This window comes from Oncorhynchus gorbuscha, linkage group LG05, assembly GCF_021184085.1.
Source record: "Oncorhynchus gorbuscha isolate QuinsamMale2020 ecotype Even-year linkage group LG05, OgorEven_v1.0, whole genome shotgun sequence".
Taxonomy (NCBI): domain Eukaryota; kingdom Metazoa; phylum Chordata; class Actinopteri; order Salmoniformes; family Salmonidae; genus Oncorhynchus; species Oncorhynchus gorbuscha.
In genome coordinates this window covers 9,818,611-9,840,564 of record NC_060177.1, presented here as the reverse complement: position 1 = coordinate 9,840,564, position 21,954 = coordinate 9,818,611, and the positions used below count along the sequence as shown (strand labels likewise).

The 21,954-nt window shown below is 44.4% G+C and overlaps 1 protein-coding gene across 1 annotated transcript in view; it reads right to left on the bottom strand.

The window, feature by feature from the left end:
- Positions 1–21,954, bottom strand: part of LOC124035405 (A disintegrin and metalloproteinase with thrombospondin motifs 17-like) — a 239,411-nt gene extending 217,457 nt beyond the window's left edge. Inside the window, exons 1-2 of the mRNA XM_046348856.1 lie at positions 21,840–21,954; positions 20,796–21,172 (exon numbers count right to left, since the gene is read on the bottom strand). Of these exons, the coding sequence (XP_046204812.1) occupies positions 20,796–21,172; positions 21,840–21,912 (450 nt within the window). The 5' untranslated portion in view covers positions 21,913–21,954. The remainder of the gene's footprint in view (positions 1–20,795; positions 21,173–21,839) is intronic.

Sequence of the window (21,954 nt, the reverse complement as noted above, 5' to 3'; positions counted from 1 at the left end):
AACACGGCTCAACGTATTAACACGCCTCAACGTATTAACACGGCTCAACATATTAACACGGCCGGCCCGCTCAACGTATTAACACGGCTCAACGTATTAACACAGCTCAACGTATTAACACGGCCGACCCGCTCAACGTATTAACACGACTCAACGTATTAACACGACTCAACGTATTAACACGGCTCAACGTATTAACACGGCTCAACGTATTAACACGACTCAACGTATTAACACGACTCAACGTATTAACACGACTCAACGTATTAACACGACTCAACGTATTAACACGACTCAGCATATTAACACGACTCAACGTATTAACACGACTCAACGTATTAACACAACTCAACGTATTAACACGACTCAACGTATTAACACGACTCAACGTATTAACACGACTCAGCGTATTAACACGGCTCAACGTATTAACACGGCCGGCCCGCTCAACGTATTAACACGACTCAACATATTAACACGGCTCAACGTATTAACACGCCTCAACGTATTAACACGGCTCAACATATTAACACGGCCGGCCCGCTCAACGTATTAACACGGCTCAACGTATTAACACAGCTCAACGTATTAACACGGCCGACCCGCTCAACGTATTAACACGGCCGACCCGCTCAACGTATTAACACGACTCAACGTATTAACACGACTCAACGTATTAACACGGCTCAACGTATTAACACGGCTCAACGTATTAACACGACTCAACGTATTAACACGACTCAACGTATTAACACGACTCAACGTATTAACACGACTCAACGTATTAACACGACTCAGCATATTAACACGACTCAACGTATTAACACGACTCAACGTATTAACACGGCTCAGCATATTAACACGACTCAACGTATTAACACGACTCAACGTATTAACACGACTCAACGTATTAACACGACTCAACGTATTAACACGACTCAGCATATTAACACGACTCAACGTATTAACACGACTCAACGTATTAACACGACTCAACGTATTAACACAACTCAACGTATTAACACGACTCAACGTATTAACACGACTCAACGTATTAACACGACTCAGCGTATTAACACGGCTCAACGTATTAACACGGCCGGCCCGCTCAACGTATTAACACGACTCAACATATTAACACGGCTCAACGTATTAACACGACTCAACGTATTAACACGACTCAACGTATTAACACGACTCAACGTATTAACACGACTCAACGTATTAACACGACTCAGCATATTAACACGACTCAACGTATTAACACGGCCGACCCGCTCAACGTATTAACACGGCTCAACGTATTAACACAGCTCAACGTATTAACACGGCCGACCCGCTCAACGTATCAACACGGCCGACCTGCTCAACGTATTAACACGGCCGACCCGCTCAACGTATCAACACGGCCGATCTGCTCAACGTATCAACACAGCCGACCCACTCAACGTATCAACACGGCCGACCCGCTCAACGTATTAACACGGCCCGACCCGCTCAGCGTATTAACACGGTCGACCGCTCAACGTATCAACACGGCCGACCCGCTCAAAGTATTAACACGGCCGACCCGCTCAACGTATCAACACGGCCGACCAACGCTCAATGTATTAACACGGCCGACCCGCTCAAAGTATTAACACGGCCAACCCGCTCAACGTATTAACACAGCTCAACGTATTAACACGGCTCAACGTATTAACACGGCTCAACGTATTAACACGGCTCAACGTATTAACACGGCTCAACGTATTAACACGCCTCAACGTATTAACACGGCTCAACGTATTAACACGGCCGGCCCGCTCAACGTATTAACACGGCTCAACGTATTAACACAGCTCAACGTATTAACACGGCCGACCCGCTCAACGTATTAACACGGCCGACCCGCTCAGCGTATTAACACGACTCAACGTATTAACACGACTCAACGTATTAACACGGCTCAACGTATTAACATTAACACGGCTCAACGTATTAACACGACTCAACATATTAACACGACTCAACGTATTAACACGACTCAACGTATTAACACGACTCAACGTATTAACACCCTGACTCAGCATATTAACCCCCGACTCAACGTATTAACACGACTCAACGTATTAACACGACTCAACGTATTAACACGACTCAACGTATTAACACGACTCAACGTATTAACACGACTCAGCGTATTAACACGGCTCAACGTATTAACACGGCCGGCCCGCTCAACGTATTAACATGACTCAACATATTAACACGACTCAACGTTGATTAACACGACTCAACGTATATAGACACGACTCAACGTATTAACACGACTCAGTATTCGTATTAACACGACTCAGCATATTAACACGTACTCAGACGTTTTTATTAACACGGCCGGCCCGCTCAACGTATTTTTAACACGGCCCTGGCATTCTGCCTCAGCGTATTCAGACCCCTTGATTTTTATCCACGGCCGACCCGCTCAGTATTCGACCCTTGATTTTTATCCACATTATATTTACCCCATGCCCTGGCATTCTGCCTATACAGCAACATACAGTATTCAGACCCTTGATTTTTATCCACATTGCACATTAACTCAACGTATTAACATGGCTCAACGTATTAACACGGCTCAACGTATTCAGACACCTTGACTCAGCGTATTAACACGGCTCAACATATTAAACATACAGTATTCAGACCCCTTGCTCAACAGGCAGGATTAGTCAGCCCTGCTTGTGGCGGCAGATTGACAGTAGGGCAGCCTTTTTTTATCTGAACTGAGCTGACCAACACTGCACTCCAACAACACATAAAACCTCAGTGCAAATACAGGGCATTCAGAAAGTATTCAGACCCCTTGATTTTTATCCACATTATATTTACCCCATGCCCTGGCATTCTGCCTATACAGCAACATACAGTATTCAGACCCCTTGATTTTTATCCACATTATATTTACCCCATGCCCTGGCATTCTGCCTATACAGCAACATACAGTATTCAGACCCCTTGATTTTTATCCACATTATATTTACCCCATGCCCTGGCATTCTGCCTATACAGCAACATACAGTATTCAGACCCCTTGATTTTTATCCACATTATATTTACCCCATGCCCTGGCATTCTGCCTATACAGCAACATACAGTATTCAGACCCCTTGATTTTTATCCACATTATATTTACCCCATGCCCTGGCATTCTGCCTATACAGCAACATACAGTATTCAGACCCCTTGATTTTTATCCACATTATATTTACCCCATGCCCTGGCATTCTGCCTATACAGCAACATACAGTATTCAGACCCCTTGATTTTTATCCACATTATATTTACCCCATGCCCTGGCATTCTGCCTATACAGCAACATACAGTATTCAGACCCCTTGATTTTTATCCACATTATATTTACCCCATGCCCTGGCATTCTGCCTATACAGCAACATACAGTATTCAGACCCCTTGATTTTTATCCACATTATATTTACCCCATGCCCTGGCATTCTGCCTATACAGCAACATACAGTATTCAGACCCCTTGATTTTTATCCACATTATATTTACCCCATGCCCTGGCATTCTGCCTATACAGCAACATACAGTATTCAGACCCCTTGATTTTTATCCACATTATATTTACCCCATGCCCTGGCATTCTGCCTATACAGCAACATACAGTATTCAGACCCCTTGATTTTTATCCACATTATATTTACCCCATGCCCTGGCATTCTGCCTATACAGCAACATACAGTATTCAGACCCCTTGATTTTTATCCACATTATATTTACCCCATGCCCTGGCATTCTGCCTATACAGCAACATACAGTATTCAGACCCCTTGATTTTTATCCACATTATATTTACCCCATGCCCTGGCATTCTGCCTATACAGCAACATACAGTATTCAGACCCCTTGATTTTTATCCACATTATATTTACCCCATGCCCTGGCATTCTGCCTATACAGCAACATACAGTATTCAGACCCCTTGATTTTTATCCACATTATATTTACCCCATGCCCTGGCATTCTGCCTATACAGCAACATACAGTATTCAGACCCCTTGATTTTTATCCACATTATATTTACCCCATGCCCTGGCATTCTGCCTATACAGCAACATACAGTATTCAGACCCCTTGATTTTTATCCACATTATATTTACCCCATGCCCTGGCATTCTGCCTATACAGCAACATACAGTATTCAGACCCCTTGATTTTTATCCACATTATATTTACCCCATGCCCTGGCATTCTGCCTATACAGCAACATACAGTATTCAGACCCCTTGATTTTTATCCACATTATATTTACCCCATGCCCTGGCATTCTGCCTATACAGCAACATACAGTATTCAGACCCCTTGATTTTTATCCACATTATATTTACCCCATGCCCTGGCATTCTGCCTATACAGCAACATACAGTATTCAGACCCCTTGATTTTTATCCACATTATATTTACCCCATGCCCTGGCATTCTGCCTATACAGCAACATACAGTATTCAGACCCCTTGATTTTTATCCACATTATATTTACCCCATGCCCTGGCATTCTGCCTATACAGCAACATACAGTATTCAGACCCCTTGATTTTTATCCACATTATATTTACCCCATGCCCTGGCATTCTGCCTATACAGCAACATACAGTATTCAGACCCCTTGATTTTTATCCACATTATATTTACCCCATGCCCTGGCATTCTGCCTATACAGCAACATACAGTATTCAGACCCCTTGATTTTTATCCACATTATATTTACCCCATGCCCTGGCATTCTGCCTATACAGCAACATACAGTATTCAGACCCCTTGATTTTTATCCACATTATATTTACCCCATGCCCTGGCATTCTGCCTATACAGCAACATACAGTATTCAGACCCCTTGATTTTTATCCACATTATATTTACCCCATGCCCTGGCATTCTGCCTATACAGCAACATACAGTATTCAGACCCCTTGATTTTTATCCACATTATATTTACCCCATGCCCTGGCATTCTGCCTATACAGCAACATACAGTATTCAGACCCCTTGATTTTTATCCACATTATATTTACCCCATGCCCTGGCATTCTGCCTATACAGCAACATACAGTATTCAGACCCCTTGATTTTTATCCACATTATATTTACCCCATGCCCTGGCATTCTGCCTATACAGCAACATACAGTATTCAGACCCCTTGATTTTTATCCACATTATATTTACCCCATGCCCTGGCATTCTGCCTATACAGCAACATACAGTATTCAGACCCCTTGATTTTTATCCACATTATATTTACCCCATGCCCTGGCATTCTGCCTATACAGCAACATACAGTATTCAGACCCCTTGATTTTTATCCACATTATATTTACCCCATGCCCTGGCATTCTGCCTATACAGCAACATACAGTATTCAGACCCCTTGATTTTTATCCACATTATATTTACCCCATGCCCTGGCATTCTGCCTATACAGCAACATACAGTATTCAGACCCCTTGATTTTTATCCACATTATATTTACCCCATGCCCTGGCATTCTGCCTATACAGCAACATACAGTATTCAGACCCCTTGATTTTTATCCACATTATATTTACCCCATGCCCTGGCATTCTGCCTATACAGCAACATACAGTATTCAGACCCCTTGATTTTTATCCACATTATATTTACCCCATGCCCTGGCATTCTGCCTATACAGCAACATACAGTATTCAGACCCCTTGATTTTTATCCACATTATATTTACCCCATGCCCTGGCATTCTGCCTATACAGCAACATACAGTATTCAGACCCCTTGATTTTTATCCACATTATATTTACCCCATGCCCTGGCATTCTGCCTATACAGCAACATACAGTATTCAGACCCCTTGATTTTTATCCACATTATATTTACCCCATGCCCTGGCATTCTGCCTATACAGCAACATACAGTATTCAGACCCCTTGATTTTTATCCACATTATATTTACCCCATGCCCTGGCATTCTGCCTATACAGCAACATACAGTATTCAGACCCCTTGATTTTTATCCACATTATATTTACCCCATGCCCTGGCATTCTGCCTATACAGCAACATACAGTATTCAGACCCCTTGATTTTTATCCACATTATATTTACCCCATGCCCTGGCATTCTGCCTATACAGCAACATACAGTATTCAGACCCCTTGATTTTTATCCACATTATATTTACCCCATGCCCTGGCATTCTGCCTATACAGCAACATACAGTATTCAGACCCCTTGATTTTTATCCACATTATATTTACCCCATGCCCTGGCATTCTGCCTATACAGCAACATACAGTATTCAGACCCCTTGATTTTTATCCACATTATATTTACCCCATGCCCTGGCATTCTGCCTATACAGCAACATACAGTATTCAGACCCCTTGATTTTTATCCACATTATATTTACCCCATGCCCTGGCATTCTGCCTATACAGCAACATACAGTATTCAGACCCCTTGATTTTTATCCACATTATATTTACCCCATGCCCTGGCATTCTGCCTATACAGCAACATACAGTATTCAGACCCCTTGATTTTTATCCACATTATATTTACCCCATGCCCTGGCATTCTGCCTATACAGCAACATACAGTATTCAGACCCCTTGATTTTTATCCACATTATATTTACCCCATGCCCTGGCATTCTGCCTATACAGCAACATACAGTATTCAGACCCCTTGATTTTTATCCACATTATATTTACCCCATGCCCTGGCATTCTGCCTATACAGCAACATACAGTATTCAGACCCCTTGATTTTTATCCACATTATATTTACCCCATGCCCTGGCATTCTGCCTATACAGCAACATACAGTATTCAGACCCCTTGATTTTTATCCACATTATATTTACCCCATGCCCTGGCATTCTGCCTATACAGCAACATACAGTATTCAGACCCCTTGATTTTTATCCACATTATATTTACCCCATGCCCTGGCATTCTGCCTATACAGCAACATACAGTATTCAGACCCCTTGATTTTTATCCACATTATATTTACCCCATGCCCTGGCATTCTGCCTATACAGCAACATACAGTATTCAGACCCCTTGATTTTTATCCACATTATATTTACCCCATGCCCTGGCATTCTGCCTATACAGCAACATACAGTATTCAGACCCCTTGATTTTTATCCACATTATATTTACCCCATGCCCTGGCATTCTGCCTATACAGCAACATACAGTATTCAGACCCCTTGATTTTTATCCACATTATATTTACCCCATGCCCTGGCATTCTGCCTATACAGCAACATACAGTATTCAGACCCCTTGATTTTTATCCACATTATATTTACCCCATGCCCTGGCATTCTGCCTATACAGCAACATACAGTATTCAGACCCCTTGATTTTTATCCACATTATATTTACCCCATGCCCTGGCATTCTGCCTATACAGCAACATACAGTATTCAGACCCCTTGATTTTTATCCACATTATATTTACCCCATGCCCTGGCATTCTGCCTATACAGCAACATACAGTATTCAGACCCCTTGATTTTTATCCACATTATATTTACCCCATGCCCTGGCATTCTGCCTATACAGCAACATACAGTATTCAGACCCCTTGATTTTTATCCACATTATATTTACCCCATGCCCTGGCATTCTGCCTATACAGCAACATACAGTATTCAGACCCCTTGATTTTTATCCACATTATATTTACCCCATGCCCTGGCATTCTGCCTATACAGCAACATACAGTATTCAGACCCCTTGATTTTTATCCACATTATATTTACCCCATGCCCTGGCATTCTGCCTATACAGCAACATACAGTATTCAGACCCCTTGATTTTTATCCACATTATATTTACCCCATGCCCTGGCATTCTGCCTATACAGCAACATACAGTATTCAGACCCCTTGATTTTTATCCACATTATATTTACCCCATGCCCTGGCATTCTGCCTATACAGCAACATACAGTATTCAGACCCCTTGATTTTTATCCACATTATATTTACCCCATGCCCTGGCATTCTGCCTATACAGCAACATACAGTATTCAGACCCCTTGATTTTTATCCACATTATATTTACCCCATGCCCTGGCATTCTGCCTATACAGCAACATACAGTATTCAGACCCCTTGATTTTTATCCACATTATATTTACCCCATGCCCTGGCATTCTGCCTATACAGCAACATACAGTATTCAGACCCCTTGATTTTTATCCACATTATATTTACCCCATGCCCTGGCATTCTGCCTATACAGCAACATACAGTATTCAGACCCCTTGATTTTTATCCACATTATATTTACCCCATGCCCTGGCATTCTGCCTATACAGCAACATACAGTATTCAGACCCCTTGATTTTTATCCACATTATATTTACCCCATGCCCTGGCATTCTGCCTATACAGCAACATACAGTATTCAGACCCCTTGATTTTTATCCACATTATATTTACCCCATGCCCTGGCATTCTGCCTATACAGCAACATACAGTATTCAGACCCCTTGATTTTTATCCACATTATATTTACCCCATGCCCTGGCATTCTGCCTATACAGCAACATACAGTATTCAGACCCCTTGATTTTTATCCACATTATATTTACCCCATGCCCTGGCATTCTGCCTATACAGCAACATACAGTATTCAGACCCCTTGATTTTTATCCACATTATATTTACCCCATGCCCTGGCATTCTGCCTATACAGCAACATACAGTATTCAGACCCCTTGATTTTTATCCACATTATATTTACCCCATGCCCTGGCATTCTGCCTATACAGCAACATACAGTATTCAGACCCCTTGATTTTTATCCACATTATATTTACCCCATGCCCTGGCATTCTGCCTATACAGCAACATACAGTATTCAGACCCCTTGATTTTTATCCACATTATATTTACCCCATGCCCTGGCATTCTGCCTATACAGCAACATACAGTATTCAGACCCCTTGATTTTTATCCACATTATATTTTTTTACCCCATGCCCTGGCATTCTGCCTATACAGCAACATACAGTATTCAGACCCCTTGATTTTTATCCACATTATATTTACCCCATGCCCTGGCATTCTGCCTATACAGCAACATACAGTATTCAGACCCCTTGATTTTTATCCACATTATATTTACCCCATGCCCTGGCATTCTGCCTATACAGCAACATACAGTATTCAGACCCCTTGATTTTTATCCACATTATATTTACCCCATGCCCTGGCATTCTGCCTATACAGCAACATACAGTATTCAGACCCCTTGATTTTTATCCACATTATATTTACCCCATGCCCTGGCATTCTGCCTATACAGCAACATACAGTATTCAGACCCCTTGATTTTTATCCACATTATATTTACCCCATGCCCTGGCATTCTGCCTATACAGCAACATACAGTATTCAGACCCCTTGATTTTTATCCACATTATATTTACCCCATGCCCTGGCATTCTGCCTATACAGCAACATACAGTATTCAGACCCCTTGATTTTTATCCACATTATATTTACCCCATGCCCTGGCATTCTGCCTATACAGCAACATACAGTATTCAGACCCCTTGATTTTTATCCACATTATATTTACCCCATGCCCTGGCATTCTGCCTATACAGCAACATACAGTATTCAGACCCCTTGATTTTTATCCACATTATATTTACCCCATGCCCTGGCATTCTGCCTATACAGCAACATACAGTATTCAGACCCCTTGATTTTTATCCACATTATATTTACCCCATGCCCTGGCATTCTGCCTATACAGCAACATACAGTATTCAGACCCCTTGATTTTTATCCACATTATATTTACCCCATGCCCTGGCATTCTGCCTATACAGCAACATACAGTATTCAGACCCCTTGATTTTTATCCACATTATATTTACCCCATGCCCTGGCATTCTGCCTATACAGCAACATACAGTATTCAGACCCCTTGATTTTTATCCACATTATATTTACCCCATGCCCTGGCATTCTGCCTATACAGCAACATACAGTATTCAGACCCCTTGATTTTTATCCACATTATATTTACCCCATGCCCTGGCATTCTGCCTATACAGCAACATACAGTCTGCCTATACAGCAACATACAGTATTCAGACCCCTTGATTTTTATCCACATTATATTTACCCCATGCCCTGGCATTCTGCCTATACAGCAACATACAGTATTCAGACCCCTTGATTTTTATCCACATTATATTTACCCCATGCCCTGGCATTCTGCCTATACAGCAACATACAGTATTCAGACCCCTTGATTTTTATCCACATTATATTTACCCCATGCCCTGGCATTCTGCCTATACAGCAACATACAGTATTCAGACCCCTTGATTTTTATCCACATTATATTTACCCCATGCCCTGGCATTCTGCCTATACAGCAACATACAGTATTCAGACCCCTTGATTTTTATCCACATTATATTTACCCCATGCCCTGGCATTCTGCCTATACAGCAACATACAGTATTCAGACCCCTTGATTTTTATCCACATTATATTTACCCCATGCCCTGGCATTCTGCCTATACAGCAACATACAGTATTCAGACCCCTTGATTTTTATCCACATTATATTTACCCCATGCCCTGGCATTCTGCCTATTATCCACATTATATTTACCCCATGCCCTGGCATTCTGCCTATACAGCAACATACAGTATTCAGACCCCTTGATTTTTATCCACATTATATTTACCCCATGCCCTGGCATTCTGCCTATACAGCAACATACAGTATTCAGACCCCTTGATTTTTATCCACATTATATTTACCCCATGCCCTGGCATTCTGCCTATACAGCAACATACAGTATTCAGACCCCTTGATTTTTATCCACATTATATTTACCCCATGCCCTGGCATTCTGCCTATACAGCAACATACAGTATTCAGACCCCTTGATTTTTATCCACATTATATTTACCCCATGCCCTGGCATTCTGCCTATACAGCAACATACAGTATTCAGACCCCTTGATTTTTATCCACATTATATTTACCCCATGCCCTGGCATTCTGCCTATACAGCAACATACAGTATTCAGACCCCTTGATTTTTATCCACATTATATTTACCCCATGCCCTGGCATTCTGCCTATACAGCAACATACAGTATTCAGACCCCTTGATTTTTATCCACATTATATTTACCCCATGCCCTGGCATTCTGCCTATACAGCAACATACAGTATTCAGACCCCTTGATTTTTATCCACATTATATTTACCCCATGCCCTGGCATTCTGCCTATACAGCAACATACAGTATTCAGACCCCTTGATTTTTATCCACATTATATTTACCCCATGCCCTGGCATTCTGCCTATACAGCAACATACAGTATTCAGACCCCTTGATTTTTATCCACATTATATTTACCCCATGCCCTGGCATTCTGCCTATACAGCAACATACAGTATTCAGACCCCTTGATTTTTATCCACATTATATTTACCCCATGCCCTGGCATTCTGCCTATACAGCAACATACAGTATTCAGACCCCTTGATTTTTATCCACATTATATTTACCCCATGCCCTGGCATTCTGCCTATACAGCAACATACAGTATTCAGACCCCTTGATTTTTATCCACATTATATTTACCCCATGCCCTGGCATTCTGCCTATACAGCAACATACAGTATTCAGACCCCTTGATTTTTATCCACATTATATTTACCCCATGCCCTGGCATTCTGCCTATACAGCAACATACAGTATTCAGACCCCTTGATTTTTATCCACATTATATTTACCCCATGCCCTGGCATTCTGCCTATACAGCAACATACAGTATTCAGACCCCTTGATTTTTATCCACATTATATTTACCCCATGCCCTGGCATTCTGCCTATACAGCAACATACAGTATTCAGACCCCTTGATTTTTATCCACATTATATTTACCCCATGCCCTGGCATTCTGCCTATACAGCAACATACAGTATTCAGACCCCTTGATTTTTATCCACATTATATTTACCCCATGCCCTGGCATTCTGCCTATACAGCAACATACAGTATTCAGACCCCTTGATTTTTATCCACATTATATTTACCCCATGCCCTGGCATTCTGCCTATACAGCAACATACAGTATTCAGACCCCTTGATTTTTATCCACATTATATTTACCCCATGCCCTGGCATTCTGCCTATACAGCAACATACAGTATTCAGACCCCTTGATTTTTATCCACATTATATTTACCCCATGCCCTGGCATTCTGCCTATACAGCAACATACAGTATTCAGACCCCTTGATTTTTATCCACATTATATTTACCCCATGCCCTGGCATTCTGCCTATACAGCAACATACAGTATTCAGACCCCTTGATTTTTATCCACATTATATTTACCCCATGCCCTGGCATTCTGCCTATACAGCAACATACAGTATTCAGACCCCTTGATTTTTATCCACATTATATTTACCCCATGCCCTGGCATTCTGCCTATACAGCAACATACAGTATTCAGACCCCTTGATTTTTATCCACATTATATTTACCCCATGCCCTGGCATTCTGCCTATACAGCAACATACAGTATTCAGACCCCTTGATTTTTATCCACATTATATTTACCCCATGCCCTGGCATTCTGCCTATACAGCAACATACAGTATTCAGACCCCTTGATTTTTATCCACATTATATTTACCCCATGCCCTGGCATTCTGCCTATACAGCAACATACAGTATTCAGACCCCTTGATTTTTATCCACATTATATTTACCCCATGCCCTGGCATTCTGCCTATACAGCAACATACAGTATTCAGACCCCTTGATTTTTATCCACATTATATTTACCCCATGCCCTGGCATTCTGCCTATACAGCAACATACAGTATTCAGACCCCTTGATTTTTATCCACATTATATTTACCCCATGCCCTGGCATTCTGCCTATACAGCAACATACAGTATTCAGACCCCTTGATTTTTATCCACATTATATTTACCCCATGCCCTGGCATTCTGCCTATACAGCAACATACAGTATTCAGACCCCTTGATTTTTATCCACATTATATTTACCCCATGCCCTGGCATTCTGCCTATACAGCAACATACAGCAACATACAGTATTCAGACCCCTTGATTTTTATCCACATTATATTTACCCCATGCCCTGGCATTCTGCCTATACAGCAACATACAGTATTCAGACCCCTTGATTTTTATCCACATTATATTTACCCCATGCCCTGGCATTCTGCCTATACAGCAACATACAGTATTCAGACCCCTTGATTTTTATCCACATTATATTTACCCCATGCCCTGGCATTCTGCCTATACAGCAACATACAGTATTCAGACCCCTTGATTTTTATCCACATTATATTTACCCCATGCCCTGGCATTCTGCCTATACAGCAACATACAGTATTCAGACCCCTTGATTTTTATCCACATTATATTTACCCCATGCCCTGGCATTCTGCCTATACAGCAACATACAGTATTCAGACCCCTTGATTTTTATCCACATTATATTTACCCCATGCCCTGGCATTCTGCCTATACAGCAACATACAGTATTCAGACCCCTTGATTTTTATCCACATTATATTTACCCCATGCCCTGGCATTCTGCCTATACAGCAACATACAGTATTCAGACCCCTTGATTTTTATCCACATTATATTTACCCCATGCCCTGGCATTCTGCCTATACAGCAACATACAGTATTCAGACCCCTTGATTTTTATCCACATTATATTTACCCCATGCCCTGGCATTCTGCCTATACAGCAACATACAGTATTCAGACCCCTTGATTTTTATCCACATTATATTTACCCCATGCCCTGGCATTCTGCCTATACAGCAACATACAGTATTCAGACCCCTTGATTTTTATCCACATTATATTTACCCCATGCCCTGGCATTCTGCCTATACAGCAACATACAGTATTCAGACCCCTTGATTTTTATCCACATTATATTTACCCCATGCCCTGGCATTCTGCCTATACAGCAACATACAGTATTCAGACCCCTTGATTTTTATCCACATTATATTTACCCCATGCCCTGGCATTCTGCCTATACAGCAACATACAGTATTCAGACCCCTTGATTTTTATCCACATTATATTTACCCCATGCCCTGGCATTCTGCCTATACAGCAACATACAGTATTCAGACCCCTTGATTTTTATCCACATGTTGTTACGTTACAGCCTTATTCTAAAATGGATTCAATCATTTTTTCCCCCTCATCAATCTACACACAATACCCCATAATGACAAAGCAAAAACTGTTTTACATTTTTTGCAAATGTATCAATAAAAAAACTGAAATATCACATTTACATTAGTATTCAGAACCTGTACTTTGTTGAAGAACCTTTGGCAGTGATTACATCCTCGAGTCTTCTTGGGTATGACGCTACAAGCGTGACACACCTGTATTTGGCGAGTTTCTCCCATTTTTCTCTGCAGATCCTCTCAAGCTCTGTTAGGTTGGATGGGGAGCGTCATTGCACAGCTTTTTCAGGTCTCTCCAGAGATGTTCAATTAGGTTCAAGTCCGGGCTGTGGCTGGGCCACTCAAGGACATTCAGAGACTTGTCCGGAAGCCACTCCTGCATTGTCATGTGTTTAGGGTCGTTTATGTGTTTAGGGTCGTTGTCCTATTGGAAGGTGAACCTTCACCCCAGTCTGAGGCCCTGAGCGGTCTGGAGCAGGTTTTCATCAAGGATCCCTCTGTACTTTGCTCTGTTCATCTTTCCCTCCATCTGATAAAGTTGGGTAGTTGATATTCAGAGTTTAAATCACCAAATTGATTAGTCACAGGATTCCACTGCTGCCGACATGGTAGGCTACACCCCAGTAAACATGAGCCGACCTCTTTTGGTCCAGACCCCATGTCTTTTTTGGTGTTTTACAAATGGTAGGCTTACCACATAGATAGACATTCATAACATTTACTTTGGAAAATACATGTTTTTCCGCCTAGGGTGTCAGGATGGCAAGAACCAGCCCTGTGCATAACAGCTCCTTGTGTAGGGTGCATTGCCAAATGTGCCAAATAGCAAGGAAGGGCATTCCCAGAGAACAGACTGAGAGAAGAAGAGTCAGCACAAACTCTCCAATTTACATCTCAGCACACACCTCCTCAGGGCTAGGGAGAAGAAGCATGGAGGAGTGCTGAGAGAGAGGGGGGAAGAAGACAGGGGGAGAGAGAGAGGGGGAGAGAGAGAGAGAGAGGGGAGAGAAGAGGGAGAGAGGGTGAGGGAAGAGAGAGAGAGGGGGAGAGAAGAGAGAGAGAGGGGAGAAGAGAGAGAGGGGGAGAAGAGAGAGAGAGGGAGAGAAGAGAGAGAGGGCAGGAGAAGAGAGAGAGGGGGGAGAAGAGAGAGAGAGGAGAGAAGAGAGAGAGGGCGGGAGAAGAGAGAGAGAGGGGAGAGAAAGAGAGGGGGAGAGAAGAGAGAGAGGGGGAGAAGAGAGAGAGAGATGGGGGAGAAGAGAGAGAGGGGGAGAAGAGAGAGGGGGAGAAAGAGAGAGAGAGGGGGAGAGAAGAGAGGGGGTAGAGAATATAGAGAGAGGGGGAGAGAGAGAGAGGGGGAGAGAGAAAGAAAGAAATAAATAGAGTGAGAAGAGAGAGAGAGAGGGGGTGAGAATAGAGAGATAGGGGGAGAAAGAGAGGGGGGAGAGAGGGGGAGAGAAGAGACAGAGAGGGGGGAGAAGAGAGAGAGAGGGGAGAGAAGAGAGAGGGGGAGAGAAGAGAGATGGGGAGAGAAGAGAGAGAGAGGGGGAGAAGAGAGAGAGGGAGAGAAGAGAGAGAGAGGGGAGAAGAGAGAGAGGGGGAGAAGAGAGAGAGAGGGAGAGAAGAGAGAGAGGGGGAGAAGAGAGAGAGGGGGGAGAGAAGGAAGCAGAGAGGAGTGCTGAGAGAGAGGGGGAGAGAGAGGAAGCAAGGGGGAGAGAGAGAGAGAGAAAGGGAGAGAAGTGAGAGAGGGGAGAGAAGAGAGAGGGGGAGAAGATAGAGAGGTGGAGAGAAGAGAGAGAGAGATGGGGGAGAAGAGAGAGAGGGGAGAGAAGAGAGAGAGGGGAGGGAAGAGAGAGAGGGGCGAGAGAAGAGAGAGAGGGGGAGAGAGAGAGGGGGAGAAAGAGAGAGAGAGAGAGAGAGAGAGAGGAGAGGGGGGAGAGCAGGAAGCAGAGGGAGTGCTGAGAGAGAGGGGAGAGAAGAGAGAGAGGGGGAGAGAAGAGAGAGAGGGGGAGAAGAGAGAGGGGAGATAAGAGAGAGATGGGGAGAAGAGAGAGAGATGGGGAGAGAATATAGAGAGAGGGGGGAGAGAGGGGGGAGAGAAAGAAAGAAATAAGAGTGAGAAGAGAGAGAGAGGGGGGAGAGAATAGAGAGATAGGGGGAGAAAGAGAGGGGGAGAGAGAGGGGAGAGAAGAGACAGAGGGGGAGAAGAGAGAGAGAGGGGGAGAGAAGAGAGAGGGGGAGAGAAGAGAGATGGGGAGAGAAGAGAGAGAGAGAGAGAGAGAGAGAGAGGGAGAGAAGAGAGAGAGAGGGAGAGAAGAGAGAGAGAGGGGGGAGAAGAGAGAGAGAGAGGGAGAGAAGAGAGAGAGGGGCGGGAGAAGAGAGACAGAGGGGAGAGAAAGAGAGGGGGAGAGAAGAGAGAGAGGGAGGGAGAGAAGAGAGAGATGGGGAGAGAAGAGAGAGAGAGGGGGGAGAAGAGAGAGAGAGGGAGAGAAGAGAGAGAGGGGAGAAGAGAGAGAGAGGGGGAGAAGAGAGAGAGGGGGAGAAGAGAGAGGGGGAAGGAAGCAGAGAGGAGTGCTGAGAGAGAGGGGGAGAGAGAGGAAGCAAGGGAGAGAGAGGGGAGAAGTGAGAGAGGGGAGAGAAGAGAGAGGGGCGAGAGAAGAGAGAAAGGGGGAGAGAGAGAGGGGGAGAAAGAGAGAGAGAGAGAGAGAGAGAGAGAGAGAGAGAGAGAGAGAGAGAGAGAGAGAGAGAGAGAGAGAGAGGGGGAGAGAAGGAAGCAGAGGGGAGTGCTGAGAGAGAGGGGAGAGAAGAGAGAGGGGAGAGAGAGAGAGAGAGAGGGGGAGAAGAGAGATGGGGAGAGAAGAGAGAGAGATGGGGGAGAAGAGAGAGGGGGAGAGAAGAGAGAGAGGGGGAGAAGAGAGAGAGGGGGGGGAGTGGGAGAGAAGAGAGAGAGGGGGAGAGAAGAGAGAGAGGGGAGAGAAGAGAGAGGGGGAGAAGAGAGAGAGAGGGGGGAGAAGAGCGAGAGGGGAGAGAAGAGAGAGAGGGGGGGAGAGAGAGAGGGGGAGAAAGAGAGAGAGAGAGAGAGAGAGAGAGAGAGAGAGAGAGAGAGAGAGAGAGAGAGAGAGGGGGAGAGAGGAAGCAGAGGGAGTGCTGAGAGAGAGGGGGAGAGAAGAGAGAGAGGGGGAGAGAAGAGAGAGAGAGGGAGAAGAGAGATGGGGAGAGAAGAGAGAGAGATGGGGGAGAAGAGAGAGGGGGAGAGAAGAGAGAGAGGGGAGAGAGAGAGAGAGAGGGGGGAGTGGGAGAGAAGAGAGAGAGGGGGAGAGAAGAGAGAGAGGGGGAGAGAAGAGAGAGGGGGAGAAGAGAGAGAGAGGGGGAGAAGAGAGAGAGGGGGAGAGAAGAGAGAGAGGGGGGAGAGAGAGAGGTGGAGGGGGAGAGAAGAGCGAGAGGGGGAGAGAAGAGAGAAAGGGGGAGGGAGTGAGAGAGGGGGAGAGAAAGAAAGAAAGAAGAGAGAGAAGAGAGAGAGAGGGGGAGAGAAGAGAGAGATAGGTGGAGAGAAGAGAGGGGGAGAGAGAGAGAGAGAGGGGAGAGAAGAGAGAGAGAGGGGAGAAGAGAGAGAGGGTGAGAGAAGAGAGAGAGGGGAGAGAAGAGAGAGGGGGAGAAGAGAGAGAGAGGGGGAGAGAAGAGAGAGCAAGGGGGGAGAGAGAGGGGGAGAGAGAGAGAGAGAAAGAAAGAAAGAAAGAAAGAAAGAAAGAAAGAGGAACATAAAACTCACTCTTTCATCCTCTCTGACAGGTACAGACAGACACAAACTCCCTACAACATGAATCATTGTGGGAAAAGTAGAATTGGCCTGCTTCAAGGTTTTGTAAGGCTTTACTAAGGATCCATGGTTATATTGTAAAGCTGCGCCTGGCAGGGCTAGTAAAATGAGTTGACATGGCATTAACAAGCAATCCAGAGCCACACACAGTGTCTTAAAGGTATTCCAAAAGCCCAGCGGCAGCAATTACAGAACCTATGAGCCGTTTCCATGGCAACTAGCGTTGGAAGGATAATGCTGTCTTCTTCTCGGTCAGAATAAGCCGAAGGTAAAAATAAATATTTTTAAAAAAGAGACACCGATGACTAATTGTCCATTCAGCAATCACGGTTATGTACACAGTGAAGTAGAGAGGGAAAAAGAGAGAGAGAGAGAGAGAGAGAGAGAGAGAGAGAGAGAGAGAGAGAGAGAGAGAGAGAGAGAGAGAGAGAGAGAGAGAGAGAGAGAGAGAGAGAGAGAGAGAGAGAGAGAGAAAGAAAGAAAGAAAGTCTTAGCCTTAAACAGGCATGTGGCTGTTCACTTGGCCACATTCACAACACGACACAATGTGAAAGCAGAGCCTGCATGCGGCCAGCCTCAGAGCTTCCAGTGTGAGGCAGGGTTAAGTGAATAACGGCTGGTATTTCAGGGTAAAATAGAACACTGTGCTAAGTGTGTTACAACATACTGTAGCCACAGCAGGCTAATATAGCAAAGACATCCACCAGGCACTAGCTCCAAGCTAAGACTCAGGGTAAACAATGCTAATGCAACACAGGAAAGACATCCACCAGGCACTAGCTCCAAGCTGAGCCTCAGTGTAAACAATGCTGCTGCAACACAGGAAAGACATCCACCAGGCACTAGCTCCAAGCTAAGACTCAGGGTAAACAATGCTGCTGCAACACAGGAAAGACATCCACCAGGCACTAGCTCCAAGCTAAGACTCAGTGTAAACAATGCTGCTGCAACACAGGAAAGGCATCCACCAGGCACTAGCTCCAAGCTAAGACTCAGGGTAAACAATGCTGCTGCAACACAGGAAAGACATCCACCAGGCACTAGCTCCAAGCTAAGACTCAGGGTAAACAATGCTGCTGCAACACAGGAAAGACATCCACCAGGCACTAGCTCCAAGCTAAGACTCAGGGTAAACAATGCTGCTGCAACACAGGAAAGACATCCATCAGGCACTAGCTCCAAGCTAAGACTCAGGGTAAACAATGCTGCTGCAACACAGGAAAGACATCCACCAGGCACTAGCTCCAAGCTGAGCCTCAGTGTAAACAATGCTGCTGCAACACAGGAAAGACATCCACCAGGCACTAGCTCCAAGCTCAGACTCAGTGTAAACAATGCTGCTGCAACACAGGAAAGACATCCACCAGGCACTAGCTCCAAGCTGAGCCTCAGTGTAAACAATGCTGCTGCAACACAGGAAAGGCCCTGCACCTGTGTGCGTGTGCGTGTGTGTGCGTGTGCGTGTGCGTGTGTGTGTGTGTGTGTGTGTGTGTGTGTGTGTGTGTGTGTGTGTGTGTGTGTGTGTGTGTGTGTGTGTGTGTGTGTGTGTGTGTGTGTGTGTGTGTGTGTGTGTACGTGCCGGCACACACGTGCATGTATGTGCACACACACAACTTAAGTCAGCCTTCGTCCTTATATACGGCTGTAGGTGTCAGCTATCCTGAGCCACTTCTATCCCTCCACAAATGGATATAACATTTAAACAATCGTGACCTCATTTTCCAGATAATAATATCCCACGCAGGCCTGGGGAGAGAAAAAAACCTGCCAGGCCCACTGACTTTAGAATGCATGAAATGCCAAGAAAAAGATCATGCAATTTGTCCAATTCTTTTGACTTTAACTCATATGCTCATGTTGGTTTGGATCCATCCGATCTGACTCTACTGTCAATGACATAAGATGCTGTGTGTAGTACAGGGTAGTTATTATGGTGTGTGTAGATCAGGGTAGTTATTATGGTGTGTGTAGATCAGGGTAGTTATTATGGTGTGTGTAGATCAGGGTAGTTGTTATGGTGTGTGTAGTACAGGGTAGTTATTATGGTGTGTGTAGATCAGGGTAGTTATTATGGTGTGTGTAGATCAGGGAGGTTATTATGGTGTGTGTAGATCAGGGTAGTTATTATGGTGTGTGTAGTTCAGGGTAGTTATTATGGTGTGTGTAGATCAGGGTAGTTATTATGGTGTGTGTAGATCAGGGAGGTTATTATGGTGTGTGTAGATCAGGGTAGTTATTATGGTATGTGTAGATCAAGGAGGTTATTATGGTGTGTGTAGATCAGGGAGGTTATTATGGTGTGTGTAGATCAGGGAGGTTATTATGGTGTGTGTAGTTCAGGGTAGTTATTATGGTGTGTGTAGATCAGGGTAGTTATTATGGTGTGTGTAGTTCAGGGTAGTTATTATGAATGGAAGTGACAGTCGTGTGTGTGTGTGTGTGTGTGTGTGTGTGTGTGTGTGTGTGTGTGTGTGTGTGTGTGTGTGTGTGTGTGTGTGTGTGTGTGTGTGTGTGTGTGTGTGTGTGTGTGTGTGTGTGTGTGTGTGTGTGTGTGTGTGTGTGTGTGTGTGTGTGTGTGTGTGTGTGTGTGTAACAATATAAAGCTACAGTATGAATTCCTGAACACTTAAAACCTCCCAGAAAACAATAGCAGGTGAAGGAGAAGTAGTTTACCAGACCGCTGCAGGTGTTGAGGGAGGCAAAAGAGTCAGTGTGGTTGACAATCCATCCCGAGTAGAAGCAGAGCTGGTCTCTGGCCAGGTGCGACCATTTAGGGGGGTCTGTTTCGCCTCCCCTCTCCTCGACCACAAACCCCTCAGACAGAAAAGCGGCATCCCTTTTCAGGCGTAAGTACAGGTCTTTTCCAAACGCAGGTAAAGATAAAAACAAGGTGTCCTCCACAGAGTTTAGTCCACCCCGGGAATCGACAGAGCGCTGGCCGCGCCGACGCGCGCTGCGCCTGGATGAGTCATGCAACAGGTGAGCCTCCTCTCCAGAGAGCTCCACGGGGACCACCATGTCCACTAAGTCCGTGTTAAAACAGGAGTGGTCTATGGGAAAGGAGAAGGGAATAACTTATGAAACATTGAGTGTAACTTTCTGTGTCAACGTCTGTTTGAAAATAATATGCTATTGTTTTCATATTGCCAAGTTGTCTTGAGCTGTTTGTGGTGTGATGTAGGCTAGTTATTCAATGACATAGCAGCCTATTTCACAACAAATGGGGAGAATTGTACTATGTATTGGTCATTAAATAAGGTATATTTGGGGTCATCGAACTTATTCAAGTCACTTATTCAACTCATCTCGCATTGTGTGTAACTTCGTTGTGAGAGGGCGCTGGAAAACGGCAGAGAAAACGCAGACACAGCTGCAGCAAAGTTACTCTTGCAGAGCAGCACAGAACATTTTGAGAGAGAGAGAGAGAGAGATAGAGGGGGAAATAAAATAGAGAGATAGAGGAGAAAAAATAAAAGAGAGCAAGAGAGAGAGAGCGAGAGACAGATTCCCCAAGCAAACAAAGCCCATTTAAATTTAATTGAGAGAGAGAGAGAGAGAGAGAGAGAGAGAGAGAGAGAGAGAGAGAGAGAGAGAGAGAGAGAGAGAGAGAGAGAGAGCGAGAGAAGGAGAGAGATCCGACAACCACTACAGGCTCCTGGCAAAACAATGATTCAAAGTTACAAAGTATCTACAACGCAGGTGTTACGTTGTACTTACCAGTCATCGCCTTCACTCCGAAACAGAAGAGGAATATAGACAGGAGAAGCTGCGGAGCATGGCTGTCATACATGATAAAGAGTAGCTGTGACTGCAGAGGGTGTACGCGCCTGCA